The following is a 20079-nucleotide window of genomic DNA, read 5'->3' on the forward strand; positions in this document are numbered from 1 at the left end:
CCTTGTCAATTTCACAAAATTCAGGTGCTGATTTCAATGAACGATGCCTTCTCCTGTTGGCATCGGTCCCAAGGTGGCTGCTAAACCCTGATTTTTGCAGAAATTTAGGGTTTACAGCAAAGATCTCTTTGCTATCAACCAAATTTGGCTAAGATTTACTCAAAATGACAGAGAAATGTTGAGATCTCTTGAGAATGGATTGGAGAAGGTGAGAGAAAGCCAAGATGAGAGAGAAATCTAATTTTCTTTGAGAGAAAACCCTAAATTTTGCTTGTTGCGTGCTCCAACGTGCATTTAATGCAGTCACCTGGGGCTAGACACCTCCAAAATGCTGTCACTTGATCAGTAATGCTATTGCCAGCCCTTGGAAGGTAACTCCTTGCTGTTTGCTGCCTATTGAGACCCCTAGATGGTTGTCTTCTACAACAAATTGTTGTTCTCTTATTAGAAAATGAACCAATAGCTCTCTCTCTCTCTCTCTCTCTCTCTCTCTCCTCCAAGTTGTAGACTAACTGAATGGTTGAGAACGAGCTTCCAGAAACGTTTTCTTAGTTTGCATGGGCATTCTTGCTTGGTGGCTGCCTTTGTAGACCCATTTATTAGTATTATCTAGCCATTTAATTAATTTTCAGAATGAAATAATCTTGAAAATTAATTTCAGCCTTTCTGACCTTGCTTAAAGTTAAATGCACCCATCCATAATTAAATTGGCTAGGCCATTTGCAACCTGGAATGGTCCCTAACCTTTGTTGACCCATAGGTTTGCATTAATTAATTAATTAATGCTAGTCCCTAGTGTCACCACAAACACTTATTGGCCAAATAACTGTCCTAGGGTCAAAACTAACATCATTTGAGCCCCTAAAGCCCAACTAGCATAACTTATTATAACTTTTGCCTTTGATACCCACTGCATCCTCGGGGTCCTTGGCCTGTTACTGTGAAATAATTGCCATGTGCATCACATGTTCTAAATAACCTTGCACATTTGATTAATAACTTAATCAAATGTTATTAGCAAGATTAAAGCATCTCAAAATTTCATGTCCCTGTGACATCGACACATGAATTAATTTCTTTTCCACATGGACACGGATCTCTTTAATCTCATTTTATACCTTTGGGATGATCTCCCCCTTCTTTGATACATATAATTCCATATGCCTTTTACATTCTTTGAGCCCTTCTTGAAGTTTTTCCACAACATGATTTCAGATATGTCTTTTTTTACTACTCTAATTGTCTTCTACATTTTGTGGGTTCTTCTCTTAACTTTGGACGACCATGTTTCTTTCATGCATACCCTATTCAAATGTTCTCTTTCCATTACACGAACTGTGCATAGAATTGCCCTTCCGTTTCAGCCTTACATTTCCACACACACACACACACACACATACACACACACACACACAAACGCACGCACGCACGCACGCACGCACGCATGCACAGGCATCAAGTGGTCTCTTTAGTGATCCTGCCTTGCCTTTTGTACCTTTGTTTTGACTAGTATACATATTGTTTACGAAAAAAGAGAGAGATTAATATCTTTTGAGGCCAAAATCGGCCTATGAGACAAAACCATGTACAATGTTGATTGTCACTAGACATCAAGACATACTAAAAGATGATTAGTGGTATATTGTGAAAAGAACCTAAAGTGATGTACACGACAAAATAGTGCCTATGTAGGGATACCACAAAATAGTGCCCATGTACTCTCGACTGCCCTAAATTTCCTTTTATCTGGTCAGAGCTCATATCTTGAGGATTTAGATAGCAAGGACATGGATCCACCCACCACTCTTTTTGGGATCAAGGATGGAGTTCTATCGGCGGAGTCACTTCTTCTCTCTCTCTAATGGTGGATGCACTATTCCGCCAGCATACATGGACACCCATGTCTCCCATAACATACGGGTTGCTATCAAACAGATTTTTACCTCCTCTCATAGGCTATAGATGGAGATGGGTAAATGGATAGATACCAGTAGAGGATAGGACTTGCCAACTTTGTAGCCGAGAGCTGAGACAGAGGAGCATTACTTATAGTATACTATGACATATGAGGATGGTACCAATGCCTCTTTCGTGATGGTTCTAGACCTCTTCGTCATGCCATGGAGTACGAGGACGAGAGATGCCTAGGTCTTTTCCTCTTTTTTTTGCAAATAAAGTGTGGCTAATTATATTACTTCGGAAAAACCTGAATACAGAGAAGTGCTCATGCTCAACAGACTAGCTAGAGCTGATGCAGAGTCACAGATATGTCAAGTATACAAGCCTCTCAGGGCAGTCTAGGGGGACGGGGGCTAGAAGCCATAGAGGGGGGGTGTATCACCATGTGGGACTGCTTGCCTGCATCACGAAAAACAGGTCCTGGCCGCCCCAAGTGCGCATGAAATGAAAGCGGAGCTCTTGACAAGCTCGAGACTCGCCCTACACCTGGTTCCATCGGCTGCGGAGGGAGTGGATGGTGGAGTTCCAGAGCTCTGCCAAAGTTGCTTGTACTGAAAGTCTCTCCCTGGCCAAAACCTCCTGACACAGCGCCTTCCAGATTTGCCATCCAGTAAGACTCCCTATGATTTCCCATACCTCAGAGCGGTCTGCTATGGGCTCAGGTACTTGGCGGATGGGTAGAGTCTCCAAGACGACCACTGCGCACGACCCAGCCTCAATCATGAATATCGTGTCCTGCATCCCAACCTCATATAGTAGGTGACGTCCTTGGTTGACTGGCTGCTAGCAAAAAGCCCCCCATGAGATACATCTAAGACTGGGTGCTGTACGGTGGAGAATGCAGCATGCTCCTCTCCATACGAGCTGTGTCGCCTCACACGACCAAAGGCAGTGCTTTGGAGTTTCTAGAAGCTACTGTTTGCACTGTTTACAACCTCCATCCTTCTGCATCTGGGCTAACCAACTCCCTAGGTCTTTTCCTCTTGGAACTCAGGTGCCGCACAGCACTACTGCGATAGGAGACTTGCTTACCCAGAGGGACCCATAGAGAGCAATGACAATTTTTTTTCACAGATCCAATGCTACTAAGACTACTAGCAACTCACTACTAGGCATATCAGTGGAGCAGTTAGGGATTGCATCATAACTGAGATCATGTGCAAACCTTAAGATTAGCTACATCCTATAGTCCCCACCACATATATATTAACGTCTACATAAGGCCAATGTGGCCTATGAGACAAAATCCAAAGTATATCCATGTCTAATGCCATGTTATTAGTAGGGTAATGATAACATTAAAATATTTATGAAACAATGCTAAGAAATAACTTTACGATGGGACTATGGCCTGACTAGATACCCCTTATCTAGCGCCTTCACATGCTATCCTCATTGACACGGTGCCAGCACAGTAGACTATGTACTTGGTCCACTGATTTTGATATCTCACATTCGGGGCCTCTTAGTATCACCATGCCTCGTTGGAGTTGCAATAGGTCATGCCTACCTCTCATTCACCATTGACCTCTAGTTCACTGCTATGCAAACCTATCATGTAGCTCATCGACAATCCATATACTTTTTTTCCAAAGAAACAAAGGATATTTACGAGCTAGAGATCCTTAGAGAGTTACATGACGTAGACCCCAACGTTCCATCACAAGAGCTGACTCAACAGTTTAGTGAGGCTCTACACATTGTTGCAGGTGTAGCCTTCCCACACTCAAGACACACAGAGAGAGCCTCCATCGGGGTGACACCTCACAACAGTTGGTATGGTGGTGAGTTTTGTGAAACCAAAGCATGACTGTAAAGAGAGATGGCACTTGGGTCCATTACCCACACGTAGGCACAGATACTCTTTAGATGCCTCACATGGCGGAAGAAGAGAGCATTGTTGGCCTAGTTGGAATGAGACCTGTATCAATTGTTTTTGAGCTAGGATTCTAGAGAGGCTTGGAGGCTTTTCAGAGAGCACTGCTCGGCCACACCTATTGCGTCCACTACTACATGGGAGGAGCATGCAACTAGTCTTTATACTGTAGAGGGTCAACCATCACTTCCTGATCCACTTGAGCCTTGTCAAGAGACCACCACTTTCTTTACAGAGAGTAGGGTCCAAGAGACCATTGAAAGACTCAACAAAGAAAAGGCACAGTATCATGACAAATTAGTAGTTGAGCACTTGATTCATGCTAGAGATTTGGTGGTAGGATTCCCACCTTATATGTTTAATAGAGCTACGTGTGAAGGCCTCTTAGAGAGCTGGAGCACAAACACTAGTGTGCCTATCCTCAAGTCAAGGGATCCTACTTTACCTAGTAACTATTAGAGGATCATGGTTGGGCATACATTGGCCAAGTTATATGCTTTCATCCTTGAGTATGAGTTGAGCAGGTGGGCAGATATGTGGGCTCTTAGTATACAGGGATAGGTTGGCTTTAGGAGAGGCTTATCCACATTGGATTATATCCTCACACTTAGAGCGATCATTGAGGAGGGAAGGACCCATGGCCGATAGACTTACTATTGCTTTATGGAATTGCGCATAACCTTTGACATAGTGCCGAGAGGTAGGTGAATACACAGATTGCATGCCAGGAGTATTGAAAGAGCTCAGTTGGAGTATTTTGGTGTTGTATGAGAGGGTTGTGGGTTCAGACACGTGAGGAACTTTTGGCAACTATTCACTCCACCATTGAGGTGAAACAAGGATTCCCCCTATCTCCAACATTATTTGACTTGTATATTGATGGGATCATTGATTATATCTCACAGGGAGGAGATAAAGGAGCTCCATTGGTTGGCACCTGGATACCTCTCCTACTATATGCAGATGACATTGTATTGATAGCTGATTCTCTAGAGGGACTACATGGACACTTGGATGTATTACACTCCTATGCATTGGACAGAGGCCTTTTTGTGAACCTTGGTAAACCAAGATGATGGTATTTAATACTATACCACAATGGTTTAGGATATCAGCACCTAAACTCACATATGGATAGGAGTTTTTTGAGTATGTGGATTCTTATACATACCTCGAAGTCTTATTCACGGGGCCCACCTTTTCTATGTGAGAGGCAATAGGCACTAGATTGACTCGTTGATAGATAGCACTAGGTGGTTTGGAGAGGACGTTTCCTCACAGGTACAGTTTAAGGAACCCATACCAAGTTGTGGCTCTTTGATACACTGGTCACATCCATACGGATATGGGGCCCCAATCTTGACCACCGCAGCAGATCAGGGCGCACTTATGATGGATGGAGGTTGATGGAGAGACTCCTGGTGTCCATGATATCCAAGATGATTAGATGTAAGGCCTTGTTTCCACATGAGATCATCAAGGCTGAGCCAGTGGCTACATCGATTGTGGTGGAGGCCCAATCACACATACATAGCCTATGGGGCCTACCTAGACAGAGATATGTACGGTTGGCTCTTGAGTCCTCCGGGCAGCTTGCTTTAAAGGGGGATACTTAATGTTGGTATGCACAGATATCGGCTTGGTTAAGTTACAAGGCTTTAGTATGGATAGATTACGGTTTTACCCCCTTCCAATACTCCCTTGATGCACCATCTCTTGATTTGAGGAGGTCAGAGAATCACAGGATCATCAGGATGGATCTTACCTAGTTGGGTATCAAGTGGACATGGTTGATGTGAGTGTAGGAGTTGAGGACAAAGACGACTTTCTATCTCGAACAAAATCTTTCATACCACAGATGACAGATTGATTGTTCGCCTGAGATACATGGACATTGACCTTTCATATGGGATCAGATGTACTATTGGTTATCTACGCACTTGCTCACATCAATTAGAGATTGAGATTGGTAAATATAGATCCATCCCACTAGAGGAGTGCGTATGCCAAATATGCAAGTTAGAGCAAGAGAGAGAGGAGTGTTGGGAATAAAGGCCTCATGCCTTTTAAATGTGCTCGGGTGTGAACACACCCTTAGGACTTGTACTTACACATATATATCTATCTAAAAACCTAAAGGTACTCTCTTGTCATTGTACCTAAAAAACGTGCTCACTCTCTACTTTGTTGTCTCTCTCACTCTCTTTGTCTCTCACTGCATGTATAGACTGGTTGTCTTGATCTTCGTGCCTAACCTGTCACTACAAACTGGTATTAGAGCGTAAGGTGCTGCAGACGAACGTCAGGTTGAGACAGAAGACCAGCGTGGTGACGAGATAGCTCAAAGGCGAGTAGGAGAGTTGCAGGCAGGCTTGTGTGTTGGAGAGACAGTTGACAAGTGCAGGCCTGAGGCAGTCGACTGGTGCAGCAGCTGATGGCGATTGCAGCTGACGAATGATCAGCGGGCGACTCGCAGGAACCAAGCGTTGCAGCGTGGCATCTAACGAACAGTGGATGGGATGGCAGCCAGGGCGTGACGAGTGACGGACGACTGCAGCGCTCACGTCAAAAGCGGACAGCGGACATCAGTCGTCGGCGCGTGACAATCCAGCTTTTGACGGGACCAGCGGGGCGAGGAGAGGCCTGACGGGTCAATGGACCCGTCATCCAATTTTTTTTTCTCTTCAAAAATCTTTTAAAAAAAAAAACTCCTTCCTCTAACCGGGGTTCGTGTGCGCAAGCACAAAAGGTTAGATTTGTGCAATTTTGGCCCATAAAATTTGGGGCTTTTCCCAAATTTGGGGAATTTGGTGTAGGACAAGCAAATCTGTCTCAGAAATTGCAGGAATTTGTGACATTTTGTCTCCGACATTTGGGGTTTTTCATGTACATGCACAAATTGGGCTGAAATTTACCCAATTTCTTGACATTGAGGCACATCGGACCTCGTGCAATTTTTGGATTTTGCAGTTTGTGCAAAATTTGTGCAGCATTTGGTCAGTTTATGTACATGTAGGTTGAATTCCATGCAATTTGGACATCAACACTTGGTAAAATTTGGGGGTTTTGCTGAAATTGCTCTATTTTGGCAAAATTGGCCCGTTCTATGCATGACAGAGAAAATGCAGATGTGCGGCTGATGCTTTGAGCACAAAAATTTTGGGGCTTTTGACCGTTCGTGTCAAATTTTATGCCCATGGGTACATGTACAACAGAAATTGCAGCTGAAATTTTGGGATTTTTCATGTAATGTGATGCATATGCCCTTGGAATAGCTGTAATCAGTTGGATAATGTTGTAGCACATGGTTCGGTGCTTTTGAAAATTTAATTACAGATCTGAAATCTGTGCTTCTGCGTGGTCATTTATTGCTGATTGATACTTGTTTGTACCTTGGTCACTTGGGTGACAGTTTGCGCTTGCATTTGCTGGTTTTTTTTTTTGGTTACATTTGGGCTGAAAATCATGGCTGGCAGCAATGACAGCAGTAATTTGATGCACATAAAGAAGCTTGAAGGTGCACATAACTTTGCAGTTTGGCAAAAGTAGTGCTACAATATCCTGTTGCAAAAGAAGCAGATTCTATATGGACTAGACTAGAAGAATTGTATGCACAAAAGAGTGCTGCAAGCAAAGTGTATTGGCTGAAAAAGCTTATGGATTTGCGTATGAAAGAGGGTACAGCATGTTAGCAGATATTAGTCAGCTCATGGTGTGAGTCTGTGTGCAGAGGCTGGGCATTTTATGTAGCATTTTATGCAGTATTTTATGGCGCATTTTTGTGGCTATTTATGATGTACTTTTAGCATTTATTGCTGGCCGACCTGCATTTTATGCTCCCCACTTTTGTGGCTATTTATAGGGCTCCTCCTCCACAGTCTTTGGTGCTTCAGCCATCAGTGGAGATCCTTCTGGGAGAGAGGAGCCGGTGCTGAGGAGCCCACGCAGCCAGTGACTCACCGTTGTATGCTGCTGTCTCGTGTTCGATATGGATAGCATTTATTTCAGCATATTCTTTACGCTTCCATTGTTGCACCACTTCTGACATGGTATCAGATTTCAGGCTGCAACCTATTTGTGCTGTGTTTTCTTGCTGATTTTAGGATCTACACCCTTCTTGCTGATCAGCCAGCTGTCCTTCCTGCTGGCGACTGCTGATTTGCTGCTGGCGACAGTGTTTCAGCATTTGCGTTTTGCGTTTTTCTGGACAGATTTGCGTTTACTGCTGTTCCACTCTTTGCTGCCCGTGTTTCCTTCATCAAACTGCTGGCAACAGTCTTTAGCCCCTGTTTCTTCAGTTTGCAGCCTGTGTTTTGCTGTTTACAGCATTATTTTTGCCTGTTTTTCTGATTATTCAGGCCGTTTTTGCTGTTTTTGGCAGTTTTTGACTGATTTTTTCACTTTGTGCAGCAGCTTTTGGCTTATTTTGGTCAGCCTTTGGGTTATATTGCATGTGAACTCACTATTTTTTGGTGTTTTTGGTTGCGTTTTGGCTGTGCTCACTCTCCCAACGACCCTCTTTTCTTCTACTTCTCTTTTCTACCTCCTCCAGATGGCCCCTCCGTGCACCTCAAGTGAAGATAAGTTACATGGACCTGATTATCTCACATGGAGTGCTGTCATGAAAGCTTGGTTTGTGCAGAAGCGGCTATGGTACATCGTCTGTGGAGCTCTTGCTCGACCTCTCCGTCCTTTTCCTCTTCCTGAAGACTTTGATGAGGACAACCATGAGGAAGCGGTGCTCACATGGGACTCGGACGATGCCCGTGCTTACTCGGCGTTGCTTCGGTGTATTTCTAAAGCGGTCTTACCGGCGGTTACCTCCTGTAGGACATCTCCTGAAGTATGGCAGAAGTTGCAGCAGATGTACGAGGCACCTTCCACCATGCGGGCCGTCACACTTTATGGCCAGCTCCAGCAGATGAAGTTTGAGCCGAAAGATACTATTCAGTCTTTTCTTCTTCGTGTTACGCAGGTACAGGACTAGCTTCGGCACATGCAATCTGCTCTTCCCGAGGTGCATCTTGTTGGGACGGTCCTCTACAAGCTCCCCCCGGAGTTTAATGGAGTGGCCAATGCTTTGCGGGCGCAGACATCATCAACTCCTGTCAGTTTTACACATATGACCTCGATGCTTCTTGAGCATGAGGCATCCTTGAGATTACAGGGGCGGCTTCCGGCACATTATGGAGGTGAGGCTTATGTAGCTTCAGAGAGGGGTGACGGGCAGAAGAAGTCGAAGGCCCAGTGTTACCACTGTGGCAAGAAGGGACATTTGCGGAAGGACTGCAAGAAGTTAGCGGCTTCCAGGAAGAAGGAGCAGAAGACGAAGCGGGATGCTGACTCTACCGATGAGTCCTCTCCTTCATCCGACTCCGACTCCGATCCTCCATCCAAGGAGAAGTCCAAGACGCGGAAGGGATCGTCTTCGACAGATCGTGGGAAGGGATTGATGGCCCCTTCCACAGCTGCTTTCTAATGATGGCGTGATGTCATCCCTCACGCCTCCTCGGTGCCAGAGAGGGAATGTGAGAGGGTGTGTTGGTGGGGCTGCAGTGCCTCATCTATATTTTGATATAGATGCACAGGATCCAGAGAGGGATGTCCCTGACGCATCGACGGTATCTGGCAGTGAAATCCTAGAGACTGGAGTTGATTTCTGGGTTCATGATGAGCTGTTCTTCTTGACAGAGAGCGAGAGGCTTTCGTCTGGAGCTCACATGAGGGGACACTTTGGTGGTTTGGCCAAAGGCGGGGAATCCATGGTCACATATTCAGAGACATGTTTGGCAGATTGGCTTTGTATGTCCTGAGTGACATAGGTGACATTACACAGAGAGCTGCTATGAGTCTTCTCTATTTTCAGGTGTTGTTGGTACGATCGACATCGACATCAGATACTCTCCGAGGCATCTTGGTGGTGGGCTGGCCACTCACCGCTTGGACATCCATGGTCCTTCTGGTGTTTCTTTGTTGTGTAGTTTATGATTCTCCATCATTGTACTATTTTATTGTATCAGATCACACATGATCTGAGAGAGGGTGTTAGCAGATATTAGTCAGCTCATGGTGTGAGTCTGTGTGCAGAGGCTGGGCATTTTATGTAGCATTTTATGCAGTATTTTATGGCGCATTTTTGTGGCCATTTATGATGTACTTTTAGCATTTATTGCTGGCCGACCAGCATTAAATGCTGGCCGACCTGCATTTTATGCTCCCCACTTTTGTGGCTATTTATAGGGCTCCTCCTCCACAGTCTTTGGTGCTTCAGCCATCAGTGGAGATCCTTCTGGGAGAGAGGAGCCGGTGCTGAGGAGCCCACGCAGCCAGTGACTCACCGTTGTATACTGCTGTCTCGTGTTCGATATGGATTCCATTTCCCGAGCATACATCTGAGTTCTCATCTGTCTACTGTGTTCATTCTTTCTTCTGTCTTGTGTTTCAGCATTTATTTCAGCATATTCTTTACGCTTCCATTGCTGCACCACTTCTGACACAGCAATGTCTACTCACTTGAGTGAGTTTAACTCCATTTTCAGCCAGCTAGTTGCCTTGGAGTTCGTGATGGATGAGGAATTTAAGGCTACTTTCTTGCTTTGCACTCTACTAGAGAGTTGGGATACATTCAGGACTGTTATAAGCAATTCTAATGTAGTCCTTTTGTATGCTCATGTAGAGAGTGCTCTACTTATGGAAGAGATGAATCGGCAGAACAATGCATCCAGTAAGTCTTCCAGTGCTTTGCATACTAGGGGGAGATCACAGCAAAAGGGCAAATATGATGGCAAGGGACGCAGTAAATCACGTGGCAAAGATGTTGAATGCCATCATTGTGGCAAGAAGGGTCACTTTAAACGTGACTGCTACAAATTGAAGAAAGAGAAAGGAAAAGGCAAGAAGATAGATGATAGCAAGGAAGAGAAGAAAGACAGGGAGCCTAAGAAGAGCAGTGTAAAAGTTGAAGAGGTGAATGTAGTCACTCATAACAGTGACAGTGGGAGTGACGTACTCTTTGTCTTTTCATACTTTGGTGCACATGCTTTACTTGCAGATACAGATGATGACTTGCATACCTGGATTCTCGATTCAAGTGCTTCCTTTCATGTCACCCCTCATCGTGAGTGGTTCTCCGCCTATATAGGGGGTTGACATGGTGTTGTCCATCTTGGGGACAACTATGCATGTGAGATTGCAGGTATTGGCAGTGCGTAGTTACAGTTTCAACATGGCTCTGTCTTACACTTCAGCATGTACGACATGTACCTCAACTTAAGAAGAGCTTGATTAGCATAGGGCAGCTAGATGATGATGGCTTTCATACCACCTTTGGTGATGGAAAATGGAAGATTTGTAAGGAATCTAGGGTTATTGCCAGAGGTTGCAAGAGTAATACTTTGTATCCACTTCATGTATCTAGTGTGCGTGACCATGTTGTTGCCGTGACAGAGTAGCCAAGCGTTTCTTTGTGGCATGGCCGGTTGGGACACATGAGTCAAACTGGAATGAAAGTGCTTTCTCGTTTGGGTTACTTGCCTTGTCTTCGTTATGTTGATTTTGTTGTGATCATTGTATTTATGGCAAACATCCACAGACGTCTCATAAAAAGTCTCTTTCTTCTCCTCTTGAGTTAGTACATTTGGATGTATGTCAAATGCCAGGATTATCTTTAGGGGGAAAGAAATGTTTTGTCACCTTTGTTGATGATGCTACACGGAAGGTATGGGTTTACCCTATTCGTAGCAAGGATGAAGTGCTTGACAAGTTTAAAAACTTCTTGGCATTGGCTGAAAATCAGACAGATAAGACACTTAAGTGTCTTCGCTCTGACAATGGTGGGGAATATGTGTCCAAGACCTTTTAGGCATTGGGAGCTCACTGCCCCTCATAATCCGCCCCAAAATGGAGTTGCAGAGCGTATGAATCGGACCATACAGGATAAAGTCCATATGATGGTGTCTCATGCTGCATTACCCCCTGGTTTTTGGGTAGAGGCTGTTATGACAGCCGTTCACTTAATTAATCGGTCACCAAACAGGTCTTTGGAGGGGGAGAGTTCCCTAAGAAGCGTGGTTGAGCAAGCCACCTTCATATGCTCATCTGAAAGTGTTTGGTTTTGAGGCTTTTGTGCACATTCGTAAAGAAAAACGCAGCAAACTTGAGCCAAAGTCCTGTAAATGCATTTTCCTAGGATATGGTGACGAGGGTGAAATGGGGTATAGATTATGGAATCCTAAGAAAAGGAAAGTAGTACACAGCAATGACGTTATCTTCCGGGAAGATCGCATGCACAAACAGCCCGAAAAGACTGAGGAGGTCCGTAGCGTTATATTCCGGGAAGAAATACCTTTTGGACAGCAAAATGTGCCCGTTGTACAGCAACAAATACCTGCTGTAAATGAACCTGTAAATGCAGAAAATGATGCTGGAAATGATCAGCCAGCTATTGCCCATGAAAATGAGCCACTACATGTCCAGGAACAGCCAGGACAGCAAGCTGTTAATGCTGATTTGCAAGGTGAAATGCCAGGACAGCGTGCTGAAAATGGAAATTTGCAGGAACAGTTAGCAAACAATGACCATTGGGTTAGGAGATCGTCTAGGGCTACTAGACAACCTGACAGATTTGTTCCTGGTGCAAATAATGTGGCTGATTATGTCATGTTGACGAACTGTGGTGAACCGTCTTGCTTCAAGGAAGAAATGGACAGATAGGACAGTAAGAAATGGTATAAAGCCATGTTGTTAGAGATGGAATCTCTTGAAAAAAATGGCACTTGGGACTTGGTGCAATTGCCTAAAGGGCAAAAAACCCTTCCATGCAAATGGGTTTATAAGATTAAGGTCACTTCTGGTTCCTCACTAAAGTACAAAGCAAGATTGGTTACAAAGGGGTACGAGCAGGAGCATGGAATTGACTTTGATGAGATTTTCTCTCATGTAGTCAAGATGACTACATCGAGAACCATTTTGGGCTTGGTTGCAGTTGAGGATATGGAGCTTATACAGATGGATGTAAAGACTGCGTTTTTACATGGTGATCTGCATGAAGACATATATATGCAGCAGCTTGAAGGGTTTGTTGAACAAGGGAAAAAAAAATGGTATATAAACTCAAAAGGAGTTTGTACGGGCTGAAACAAGCACCAAGAGAATGGTATCGTAAGTTTGATACATCCATGCAGTCGCAAGGCTCTCATAGAAGTCAAGTGGATCACTGCTTGTACACTTATCTTGGTTTTGTATGTTGATGACATGCTGATTGCTGGCAGGGATACTCATGCCTTGGATTCATTGAAGCAAAGTCTTCATGGCAGCTTTGACATGAACGATCTTGGTGATGCAAATCACATTCTTGGCATGCGAATACTCAGAGATAGGTCGACAGGCTTACTCTATCTATCTTAGCAGGAGTATATCTCCAAAGTTTTGCAGCGTTTCAATATGGAGGGGGGAAAAACAATTGGGGTTCCATTGCCTCCATATGTGAAACTTAGTGCAGAGGACAACCCTACATCTGATGATGAGAAGGTTGAAATGGCCAAGATACCATATGCTTCAGCTGTTGGCAGTTTGATGTATGCTATGGTTGCTACACGTCCTGACATTGCCTTTGCAGTGGGAGTGGTTAGCAGATACATGGCAACCCCTGACAAGAAGCATTGGGATGTAGTGAAAGGTATTATGAGATACCTCAAAGGCACAAAAGAGTTGTGTATCTGCTTTGGAAAGCAGAAGGCATCTGCTGTTGGGTTTACGAATGCAGACTATGCTGGTCATGCGGATTGTAGGAAGTCCACTTCTGGGTATGTGTTTACTTTCACAGGAGGAGCAGTCTCTTGGATCTCTAGGCTACAAAAGTGTGTTGCATTGTCTACTACAGAGGTAGAGTATGTGGCTGCCACCACTGAGGCATGCAAGGAGGCTTTATGGCTTTCACGTCTGGTGGGAGGGCTTGGCATCTCAGAGTTACTTGTTCTCCATTGTGATAGTCAGAGTGCTATCATGCTAGCACGGAATCCTGTCTTTCATGCAAAGACAAAGCACATACAGGTAAAGTACCACTTCATTAGAGATGTACTTGATAGCAAGAGCATTGAGCTTGTCAAAGTGCATACAGATGATAACCCTGCAGACCTTCTCACGAAGGGTCTTCTAGTAGAGCGGTTTGCTCATTGCCGACAGATGATGGGAGTTGGATAGATATATGTATTTCAGCTTTGTACATACCTAGACTTAGCTGATTCTTTTCTCCTCTTAAGGCACATTGCCTTTAGGTGGGAGGTTGTTGGGAATAAAGGCCTCGTGCCTTTTAAATGTGCTTGGGTGTGAACACACCCTTAGCACTTGTACTTACACATATATATCTATCTAAAAACCTAAAGGCACTCTCTTGTCATTGTACCTAAAAAACGTGCTCACTCTCTACTCTGTTGTCTCTCTCACTCTCTCTGTCTCTCATTGCATGTATAGATTGACTGTCTGGATCTTCGTGCCTAACCTGTCACTACAAGGAACATTATGTTTGCTGTTGCCTAGCTTATTATGAGGTCTGTGTTCGTTTCCACTATTTGTTTAGAGATGCATTTGGACCACTATTCAGAGTCATGGATTTTACCTACCAACAATGCCTTGGCCTCTTCCTCCTTGAGATACGACAGCTCCATGACATGCTCCTCCTCAAAGGTATAGCTGCTCCAGGATGCTGAGGCACTTCATAGAGGCAGCTCATAGGCTTCTTTGCGAGGGAGACTCAGGAGACCTTAGTACAGTTACAGCCCCAGCCTACATAGGAGACTCTCTCATAGCCTATACACACACAGGGAGTACTAATTGATTGAGCTGTTGAGCTGAGCCAATCTAGATGTCCTAGGCCTCAACACAGATGCTGATGACACCTTCACAAGCGGATACAAGAGATTATTGCATGAGCTAGAGCTAGGCCCTCCATATCCACATGAGATTGTACCATCGTGAGCTCATTGTCACTAGATAGAGTTCTATGTTACACATAGCTTTAGTTGGTTTCCTTCTTTTTTGCTTTATGCTATATATTTTGCTCAAACAGTTGTACCATCATACACATGTTTGTAACTCATGGTCTCATAGGTCATATTGGCCTTTTGTAGATGTTAATATATCATATCATATCATTTCTCCATGTTCTTGTGTCTCTTCCATCATGCACTCTCACACCTTGATGTTTGAGGCTCTATCTACTTTGTGCCCCCATTGTGAGGTGGATGATTAGGCAGGCATGACTAGGTGTAGCTCACTAGGAGAGAATAAGGTATTTTTGATTGTCAAGGGCTTTCAAAGACTACCACTAACACTTTTCTTTGACTAGCTATTTGAGAAACTGTTTGATGTAAGTGCAATGGATTATATTGCTTTTGTTTTATTGATATTGGAACAAAGCACCCCTAAAACATGCAAGGTTGTAGTATGATCATTTGTTGACTCATTTTGGCTGTCTTAGCATCACCATCATATCCTAGAACATTGGACATTTGCTTCAAATGAAAGATTTGGATCTGTCTAGTCTCTATTTTTGGATTGTTTTGATACTTTCTGGTTCTATTTCAATCCAACTGCAGTGTTCAATGCACATAGCTAAAAACTCTAGTCTCTTACTCTTATAGTTATATTGGAATTGAGAATTGTTAAATATGCTATGTTAGAGTGGGATTTGTGGTTGCTTGTAACCCGAAGAATGTAGGTTGCCAAACTGTGCAATGGTGGTCTTGTAGGTTTTTTTGGGACACACACCATTCAAAGGCTTAGTGGAGCGGTACGTGCAGTGCATTATGAATGAGAGTGATGATACTTTCTCAAAACATTATTGGCATAGTTCTGCCATTATTTAATGTCAATCAAATAAATGATGTTGAATATGAATGCACATTTGATTTCTATGGTTATTAGTCATAGACAATTGGTTTGATTTAATCGTAACAAATTGTTTGGTAACATTATAATCCTAGTCATTTGTACAAGTTTTCCAGGTAAGAGAGCATGATCAATGCAATTGACCAGCTGGACTAATATGCCCAGAATTACAAAATTCCAACAATATGGCCATGGTACAGCCAGGGGATATTGAGGAGGACATGGATGGTGTCTAAACAGAGCCATTAGTAGGGAGTGGGGGGCACTGACAAGTCCTTCGTAGATGGTCAAAGCCTTTCTAATTTAGAACAGTCTCCCTCAAGGGGATATGGCTGACAACTGGATATTTCTATCCCCAAATCTGACTGATGAAGGATGTTTTGAGGCTGATGCCTCATATTTTAAATCGAGTTGGTATTAATTTATGTTGTTACTTTATTTAGAGCTTGAAGACAATACCTACCTAATGATCAAAACTGCAGCAAAATGAATGGTGGTGGTACCCACCATACTAGCAATAGTGAACAGGACCCATGATTTATGCTTTAACACAATGGTGATGGACACCACAACAGAGAGGAAAACTTGTTTATATCAGGAATAGTGCACTATGTTCTTTTGTAGCCTTGACGGAAGACCAACTCAGTTCTTTTGTGCTAATCTCAGTTCTTTTGTGGCCTGACGGAAGACCAACTCATATGAGGGAGGACAAATATGAAAATGAACTTTCTCACTTCAGCTTCACCCAATGGAGGCGAAGCAACTTCCTGTGTGCACAGAACTGAGGAGTGAACAATGTTCTCTTGGTTTTTGGTATAGTTTTCCTCAAGAAAAGAGAATTCTGTTAATAGCATCTCAAAGGAATCCATAAACTAGAATAGCAAATACAAAAAGGGTCCTGTAAGGGACTATTTAGACAGCATAAACACAATGATTGGTTGAAACAATGATTGTGGTGGGCTGTAATGCCAGATCCTATGTGGCTCTAAGTGAAAGAAGGTGCTAGAATCCCAGGCTTGCATAAAAGCAGCTTTGCTTCTTATTCGCTCAGAGTTACTCTACAGTCTCTCTCATCTCTTGTATGGTGTGCCAAGGAAGGCCATCATCAGGAGTTTCTCTACAGCTGTGCCAAGGCCATCATCAAGAGTCTCTCCACACCTCATGGACCCTGGGACAGCCCGCGAAACAATACCTCGAGTCTCCTCTCTCTCTTTTTTTTCGTAAAAGGTAATTGTATTAATTACGAAAAAAAGGTACAGGTTTACATGGTTACAAGATACACGATGGCTCTAAGCCATCGCGTGTAATCTTTTTTTTTTCCGTAAAAGGTAATTGTATTAATTACGAAAAAAATACAAGATTACTTGATTACAAGATACATGACGACAATCTAAGCTATCATGTGAAGAGGTTCCAAGTACTACAAGTTACAACGTCATGGCAAAGACGCAGAGGAAATTGCCATATGCCAGGGACGTAAGTCCTCCCTAGAGAGCAAATCAGAATGCTGGAGAAGATCTAACTGCCAATACAAGAGGCCCTTAAGCCTCGCAATATGCCGCTGAACATTATAGGCGGAGTCAAAAAGAAAAGCATTCCGAATGGTCCAGTTATGCCAACAGCCCCAATATCGAAGAAAATGATACATGAGCTTCATATGTGGCTGTGCCGGAGTGGGGTATTTGGGCTGCCCAAAAACCCAATCAAAGGGGCGCAGGGTGAAACCAACCACCCCTTGCCAAACAGCCGACAAAAATAACCAGACTTTCTTAGCGATGGGGCAAGAAATAAATCGGTGGCGGGCGGATTCCACAGTAGTGGTGCAAAAGAAACAGTTGCCATTGGAGATTCGTCGCTTGGAAAGAGCTGAAGCAAGCGGAAGACCACCAATCATCACTCTCCAAAGAAAGACTTTATATTTGAAGGGTGTCTTGTTCAACCAGCCCTCCATCACAGTTGCCCTCCACCATGACCGGGATTTACGCAATCCCCATAAAGCATTCGCTTTAGTAACTAGCCATTGATGATCTTTAATCAGAAGATGATACACTTGGTTAGCAGAAGCTTTGCTTAAATTCAGCCGGCCTTGTAGGTCCCAATCCTGCCAGGGATGATCTGAAGCAAGGGCAGGAAAGGGTTGTCTGCTCTGGAGCACCCTCAAAAGCTGTTCCCATAAAGGTCTATATCCACGAGGGATCCTGAAAAGCCTCCTAGCTGTACGAAACGATATAAGCACATTGCGATTGGCAAGGAGCGCTCGGAAGACAACATTTCCTTCCTGCGCATATATGTACGCATGGAATCTTGTGAGGTAGTAGGCACAGTATTCTCCATGCCAACAACAACCCTGTTGCCTTTTTTTGCACGTACTTCAACCCAATCAGTGGCACGGGAATCCAGACCCGAAACCTGTTGTTTGCCTTTGGTCAGAACTTGGGGCTGGTGGATAATATCCAGCGACGGAGCATCACACACCATATCTTCCATGGGCGGCGCAACATGGCCAACATCTGAAGTGTGTTGCTGTTCCGGGCATTCGGCCATAAAATGCCCCAACTGTCCACAGGAAAAGCAATGTCCTGCAAAATTGCCCCATTTCAAACGAAAGTGTAACGGATGCATGCCAGAGCAATTGAGGCGTAACCAAGCAGGCCTTTTTCTTGCAGTGTCCCATAACATACACAAGCGGTTGCGATTCACAGCCCTGAGACTGGGAGGGACCAGAACAGTGCCCACAGCGGCCATAGCATCCTTCAATAGTGGCCAATAAACAGCCGGACAATTTTCCACTTCTACCCACACAGGGCATTCACGTTGCAGCAGATGCTGAAAATCTGCCATTGGGCGCCATGGAACCACATGAACCAACCGGCGATCAAAAAACAAAGGCAGTTTAGACAGGAGTGCAGCACGGTGCGTCTCCGATTTCAATAGGACCTCAAAAAAACCTCGGGACCCAACAAAAATCTCTTCAACACATTCCCCTTGTAGCAGACTGTGCAGCCACTGGCGAATACGGGAAAGCAACGGGATTCGACCAGTGAAGAAGAGTATCATAGCGCGATCATAAAACACCGAAAAGGAGCGTAGGACAGTTTTTGGGTCCACGGTGGCTTCCAGAACATCGTCAGGTGCAGAGTCAGAAAAGACTTCCTGATTATGTTGAACATAATCGCCAAGCAAAGTGTTGGCAAATTCCAGCAAATGCTCCCAGTCAACATTCTGAGAGTCCACAGAATCCGAAGCAACCTGAGCATAGGAACGATCTTGATGAACACCTATCTCTTCCGAAGTATGCTTGGTACGTTTACCCGCAGGCTGGATGTCAGGACCAGGGGGCATCTCTTCGGTGCACGAAACCATATCCTCAGGTTTCTCAGCATCAGAATCCGGGCCAAGTGCTGCCACCGTTTGGTCTATGAAATCCAGATCCAAACCAGCCATCGTATATCACGATCTGATCACGAAGGAGGACTGACCCTCTCTCTCGCCCGCTCTCGCTCTCTCCCTCTTTTCTATACAGAGGCGCTGTCCAGGGGTGTACTCTGCAAGGACAGCTAATGAAAGCGGAGCTTTACCTGTCACCGTGCAGGGGCAGAAGGGCGAAACAAAGGCCTGGCGGTCTCAACGGCAGAGCGGGACAGGCTGGGGCGCAAGGCAGGGATCCGTCGGCAGCGAAACCCTAACTGACAAGGCGAAGGGGGCGAGAAGCAGGCGCAGAGGTCACAGCTCAGACGGGTGAGGGCGGAGCAAGTCCAAGTGCCGAATGAGATCTATTTGCCAATGCAAGAGACCTTTAAGCCAGGCAATGTGTCTCGGTACATTAGAGGCCGAATCAAAAAGGCATTCCGAGTGGTCCAATTGTGCCAGCATCCCCAGTATCTCAAAAAGTGGAATAAGATCTTCATATACAACTGTGGCGGTGTGGGGTATTTTGGGCGCGCAAAAACCCAATCAAAAGGGGTTGGTGAGAACCCCACCACCGCGCGCCAAATCTGTGACAAGAGCGACCAGATATTCTTGGCGAGCGGGCAAGAAATAAATCGATGTCGGGGCGATTCCACAGTAGTGGTGCAGAAGAAACAATTGCCGTTCGAGATTCGACGCTTGGAAAGGGCCGAGGCAAGAGGAAGACCACCAATTATCACCCGCCAAAGAAAGACCTTACATTTGAAAGGTGTCTTATTCAACCAGCCCTCCATCACAGTTGCCTTCCACCATGACTGAGATTTCCGCAATCCCCATACAGTATTAGCTTTAACCCCTAGCCATTGATGATCCTTAATCAGAAGATGATATTCTTGATTAGTAGTGGCCTTTTCCAGACTCAACCGGCCAGCAAGGTCCCCAGTCCTGCC

General features: G+C 44.6%; 1 protein-coding gene across 6 annotated transcripts in view; it reads left to right on the forward strand.

The window, feature by feature from the left end:
* LOC148021291 (hydrolase family protein / HAD-superfamily protein) overlaps positions 1 to 20079 on the forward strand; it is a 163880-nt gene that overhangs the window by 48603 nt on the left and 95198 nt on the right. For all 6 annotated transcript variants that reach the window (XM_087699148.1, XM_087699152.1, XM_087699151.1 and 3 more), the window contains one exon: positions 15583 to 15623. In XM_087699148.1, the coding sequence (XP_087555274.1) occupies positions 15583 to 15623 (41 nt within the window). The remainder of the gene's footprint in view (positions 1 to 15582; positions 15624 to 20079) is intronic.

The sequence above is a fragment of the Lygodium microphyllum genome, chromosome 18, assembly GCF_053477565.2.
Source record: "Lygodium microphyllum isolate KBCC chromosome 18, Lygodium_microphyllum_v1.1.10, whole genome shotgun sequence".
NCBI lineage: Eukaryota > Viridiplantae > Streptophyta > Polypodiopsida > Schizaeales > Lygodiaceae > Lygodium > Lygodium microphyllum.